Source organism: Phaseolus vulgaris, chromosome 2, assembly GCF_051622355.1.
Source record: "Phaseolus vulgaris cultivar YP4 chromosome 2, ASM5162235v1, whole genome shotgun sequence".
Classification (NCBI taxonomy): Eukaryota; Viridiplantae; Streptophyta; class Magnoliopsida; order Fabales; family Fabaceae; genus Phaseolus; species Phaseolus vulgaris.
Window position 1 is genome coordinate 40217280 of NC_143499.1, and position 6000 is coordinate 40223279.

The following is a 6000-nucleotide window of genomic DNA, read 5'->3' on the forward strand; positions in this document are numbered from 1 at the left end:
CAGATTATAACTGATAATATTTTGTAGGAAACTGATAGCTATTCTTGTTGTTGATAGGTTTAAAGTTTGAGTTTCACTAAACTTACACTTAAATGGACGTTTCTCATTTGTTAGAAAAATATAGTGTCATGTCATGAAAGAAAATTACACCACTCCTCTATAATTATTGGTCATGCTGTAAATTAATCTCACTTGACAGTAAATATGATGGAAGACTATTGTCTGTAATAAAATTATTGAGCATGACCTAATTTGGTTGCTGAACTTCATGTGTCTTTAAAGCCAAATTAACGTCAAAACTCAGATATTAAGGTTGTTTTTGACTTTAATTATAACAGAGAAGTTGAACTAAAATATATTTTAAAAAATAATAGCTAAAGTTTAACTTCATTAGGAAGAGCTCTAAAAAGTTAAGAAACCAATATACAAATGTTTAACTAAACCTAATAAAAGAATATTTTAAGAATTTCTCTTCTATAAAAGCTTGTATGATTTTTCTGATATGTATGTACTGTTGTGACCTTTTTCAATTTGTTAGCATCTCAAATAACACCTTCTACAAGCATGCATCCAGGAAATTGATCTGCAATCCCCTCACTTTTGACAGTTTTCTTTCTTTGGAATCAAAATTATAAATGGAAGATCCAACTAAAAAACAAATACAATTGTTCAATGATCTAATTAAAAAAAAAAATTAGAGGACTAGTTAAAAACTGTCCAGTAGTTCAGGGACATATAGAGTAATTTATCATTTCTAAAGTTTGTTTTGGTATTTTACTTTTAAAAAGGTTTATTTTCCTTTTTTATTACTCAATTTGAGTTAATGTTCTTCTTTCCAATAAATGGTTGTTTTCAATTTTGGACATAGTTCTTGAACCTTTTTTGTTAACCAATTTGCATGAAATTTATCTTGTTATATATTAATTTATATGAAATTTATAGATCCCAATTAATGTTGAAACTTATAAAAGTGTAATAAATATCGTGAAAATTGCTTAAAAAGTGAATGTCACGAGAAATTATAAAAGATCTAAAAATATTTTTTTTGCTACTTTTTAAATTGTGTGCGAACCTCCTTTTCATGTTATTTTCATAATGTTTATGACTGTTTTAAAATTCGAACATTATTAGCTCATAGATTTTGTGTAAGTGAATATAAAAGAATAAGTTTCAGTTGTTAGTTTAAGAATGTAAATCTAGATACTAATATAGCTTCTATTCAGGGATGAAAGCTGATTAAATTTAATTATACCCGTTCTCGTAAATAATATTTGATCGATATAAAAATTATGTTTTATTTATATCTCTGTATTTATTAATTTTTTTATAAGAAAATAAAAATCAAAACAAAACAAATGAAATATGATATTACCATCTACCTAGAATCACAACATATTTAACTATTTGTTATGTTTGAATCATATTCCATTGTTGAATTTAAAGTATAAAATAGAGTTATAAAAAAAGTAAAGGTAAAATATTAACTTAATATAAACTTTTATTATTATTATTTTTATTATCATTACTTTGATATAAACTTAATACCTATGAAGCTCGGACACTTCTCTTAAATGGCGTGTCGATGTCCGATACTCGTATCGGACACCAACACTCGTATGACACATGTAGGACACACGTATCCGTGAAGTGTCCAATTCAAAAAGTATTTGTTAGACTTATGACAATTATAGTATGATTCTAACACAATTTTAAAAAGGAAAAATACATTAATTTTCTAAAAATTCAAACTTTATTGTATAAATTGTTATTATGATTATAAAAATAAAAACAAATCCTTGTGAACCAGTCATGAAAAACATCTTTTTGCTTCAAAAAATAATTTGAAACATACTTGTGCACATAAATATTTATTGTCAATTTATATAATTCATAGTTACATAATATATAAATCCGTGTTCCCGTGTCCTACATTTTAGAGATTTTACGTATCTCTGTGTCCTACATTTTAGAGATTTTACGTATCTCTGTGTCCGTGTTCATGTTGTATAAGTGTTTGTGTCTGTGCTACATAGCTTAATACCCTTATATTTAATTATATTTTTATGTGCTTTAAAATAATTAATGATATGAAATAAAGTTATAAAGCAATACAAATGTAATATAATATACTAAATTAAGAAAATTAATCTAAAATTTTGAGGAAAAATATTGATTACTTACAAAATTAATTACAAATTGCTTTATATTATGAAGATAAGTGGTGAAATATAATAAGTTTTTTTTTTAAATAATAAAAGAAACAGACATTAACAATTAACATAATAATAGTATTTTCCTTTTGGGGGTGGTGATGGTACCCCATTTGGGCATTAGAAAGAAAGAGGCAGCTCTGCTATAGGATGAGAAAAAGAGTGGATAGGGAAGGGATAGATATGAGTAGTGTTTTATCAAAATGGTCCAATCTTTTTAACTGCCCTAGTCATTATGTGTACCTATTCCACCATTCAATTACCTTCATCTCTCTAGTCACCAATCAAGACCTCATCACATTACTTTTTTGCACTTCAACCTTCACAACCCATTTGCTGACTCACTGCCACCCCTCCTCAATTCTTCAAATCCCTATGCTGTCTTTAACATGTCTTAACTAACAATGCTGTATTTACACACAACACAACTCATTTCAAACACAATAACTTTAACTTTTACACACATGGCTGCTGCATGAGTCTGGAGTGGTCCTATGTAAATCTTTACTCACTTCAATACTCATTTACTAGTTATATTTTTGCAGTCTTGGTTGGCTTTGATCATACTAGTTATTATGAGAGCAGAGTAAGGAATCCATAACTTTTTAGGCCAAATACACATCTTAATAAAAATACAATGCTTTTCAAGGGTGGATGATATATGCTTACACCAACTTCCTTAACTGTCTCTAAAACAATCAACTTCAACTTCCAAAATAAACATATTTGTACAAACAGTACAAGTACAAAATTGCGAGGAAATAAGACTATGGGCATTGGAACTGTAAGATGGTTTTACATTGTTAATTTAGAAATCAAATCTGCTAAACCCGTGATATAGTCCACAGTCGTAACTCAATAATTCTTTATAGTTTAGTTCTTATTATAAGATATTTATAAGTTATGTTTTGACCTTATGCTTGATGAGATTTTTAGTGGAAAATCATGTAGAACTTAGTGGCTCAATTTATTGGTTTTTTTCCAAATCAGCAGTAGGAGTTAGTAAGATTTTAGGTGGCTAAGAGAAAGACTGGGAGTTGTGGCGTCGTTTACTGTCACAACTTGCAAGGTGGCTCAATATTTTCTAGGCCATAGTTAGAATATATGGGAAACGCATGCGTATCCCACCATCATGATTGTGGCTGCTGATTAAGCTCAGTCCTCACATGCATAAAGTACAAAGTTCCCAGTGTTTACCAATGAATCAAAATATTCAAATGTACAACAATCACACTCGTGGATTGCTCCAAGGTAGATCTAAATTTCATTCAACAACACTTTAAAACTCTCAATTTGTTAAAACCTCGTGGCTAAAGGGGGTCTACTGGTGTTCCACAGCTCTTCAATAATATAAGAAACTGACAATTAATCAGAACCAAAGCCTACAAAATATGATGGCCCAAGATACCGTACACTGTTTACTATTCTATTAAATTGGAACAAGGATGAAAACACCATGTGAACTTAAAGCCCACAGAGACATGATCCAGAAACATAAGATAGGAATAGAATAATAAAAATAATAGTAATAATATAATAAATTAATGTACAACAAAAATTCTTTCATTCCCAAAATCAAAGAATGATTCTCAAGAATTGGTGGTGGTGATGATGAATCATGAGCAATAAAATCCGTATGACAATATCATTACAAGATATATACATGTCCAAAGAATCTTCCAATCACATTCTGTCAGTTCAGCAGTGCTGGAGCAGACCCCATATCGATATCACTCCCATCACAAAGGACTCAGAAAACTCTAAAAAAATAGAGATAAAAATCCTATATTGATAAATGATGCTAGACTACTTGCATACATTAATACACCACTTTATTAGAGATTAGAGAAAATGATAAGAGAGATGAACAAAGAGGCAAACAGAGTGGGTTACAACTAATCAGGAATTTTGAACCCTTTGCTTGAAGCTGAAGCTGAAACTAAAACATGACAGCTCCAAATACTTCTGTTTGAAAGAATTACAGGTGCAGAAAGACCAGCACAGAATATGCCTCATCTGAAAAAAACAAGACCACTTACTAACCTGTATGAAACACAAAACACCCCAATTTAATTAAATAACTAATCTATGGACACTACCAGTACCATGTGTTGCTTATTGTTTGGTCTCAGGGTTTGATGTCAGAATCATCCCAAGGATCTTTTAGATCAGTAGAGACCAATGAATCAAAGTCCTCCCAGTTCCAATAGTTTGAAGTTCCCAAGCCAAGACCACCTGTTGCTGCTATCTCCCATGGCTGTGTGTTAGTGCCACCTGTGCTAGGCACAATAGCAGTACTGTTGATGGTTGGTTCCTCCACTGCTTTAAACTCCTCCCCATAGTTATAAACGTTGGATGATCTCAGAGAGGTTGACACCGAACAAGGGTTGGTGTCAAAAGAACCGCTCGAGGTTGAGAAAGGGAAGAGTAGGCTTTGGCTTTGATGAGTAAGAGGCAAAGTTGAACTCGGGAAGATACCATTATTACCAATACCAATACCAAAATCTTTGCCGTCTAAGTCTCTCGCGTTCATCAGATTCTGTTGTAGCAGCAAAGGTGGTGGACGAATTAGAGCTTGGTAGAGAGAGGAAGCCATGTTTTTCTGATCATCTGCAAGAGGAGTATGAATTGTCAGGTGGCTACTACCCAGCATAGCATCCATGTTGCCAATTGAGTTTGTGACAGTGGTAGTGCAAGTAGAAGGGGTGGCTGTGGTCGGGGTGGTGGTGGCAGTGGTGGAAGATGGTGTTGGAGTGTTTGTTTTTTTGACCCTCTTGTTCTTCCTTCCACCACCTACTGGAACATTTCGTAGAGTTCCGCCTTTAGTCCAGTGCCTCTTGCAAGCCCTGCAGAAATGGCGAGGCTGAGACTTGTTGTAGTTGTTGTAGTAACAAAACTTGGTGTTGGCAGAGTCACATCTTGGGCACTTCAAAGACTCCGAGGGCTGAGTTTGCTGCTGCTGTTGTTTCCTCATGAGATTAGGCTTTGGGAGTTCCAAGTCCTGAGCCTCCAACAAGGTTTGTTTCCAATCAAGTCCACTGCTAGAAACCTGCTTAGAACTCAAACCCATGGCTTAAAAGCACTAAGATCTATCAAACCGTGAAAATTTAGAACCCTTTGAAGGAGGATAAGTAAGAAGAGGATGAGAATGGTGGTTACAGGAGAAAGGGTGTGGAGGTATTTGGAGTTGTTCACTGGAATGAAGAAAGGCGTATGAAGGTGATAAGCATGAGTGAGCATGTCTTTTATGAGATGTCGATATCTAAAGGGTATTTATGATGTTATTAAAAATGAGTTGAAGGTTGTGTGTGGTGAAGGGTTTGATTAGTGTTTGTGGGGGTAGTTCTATAAAAATGAATGCAGTGTTTGGTAATAACCTACGAGTTCAGTTTTCTTTGTTGTGAGTTGCTACTATTATAGAATGGGAAAGAGAGTGAAGTGCTTAACCCTTAAGGTGAAGGTGGGTGGTTGACACGTGGAGGATTATAGGCCGTTGGGTTGTGTTGTGAAATGAACGTAGATGTGCGTGCATGATGATGGTATAATAATTTAATTAGATAGAGTTGGGCAGCAATGAAAATAGAAAGTTGGGAAAGAAAAGAAAAGAAGAGAAGAAATAGAGTACGGTCGATGGGGCTAAATTTGTTTTTGTAAGAGTGGGGCCAATGATTCCTTCTAAGGTTAATAACAGTTGTCAAACACCATCAAACACTTACATAATTTACTCCAATAATCTTATGTTTTGTTCCTAAGATCTCACTCTTCAACATTGGGTTATGTTATGTGTTGC

The 6000-nt window shown here is 33.3% G+C and overlaps 1 protein-coding gene across 1 annotated transcript; it reads right to left on the minus strand.

Moving 5' to 3' along the window:
* Positions 1–3810: 3810 nt before the first annotated feature.
* On the minus strand, positions 3811–5628 carry LOC137812009 (uncharacterized). The gene is made up of 2 exons (XM_068613880.2): positions 4316–5628; positions 3811–4226 (listed from the first exon to the last, which is right to left on the minus strand). The coding sequence occupies exon 1, from the start codon at positions 5278–5280 to the stop codon at positions 4339–4341; it is 942 nt and encodes a 313-aa protein (XP_068469981.1). The 5' UTR covers positions 5281–5628; the 3' UTR covers positions 3811–4226; positions 4316–4338.
* Between the last annotated feature and the right edge of the window lie 372 nt (positions 5629–6000).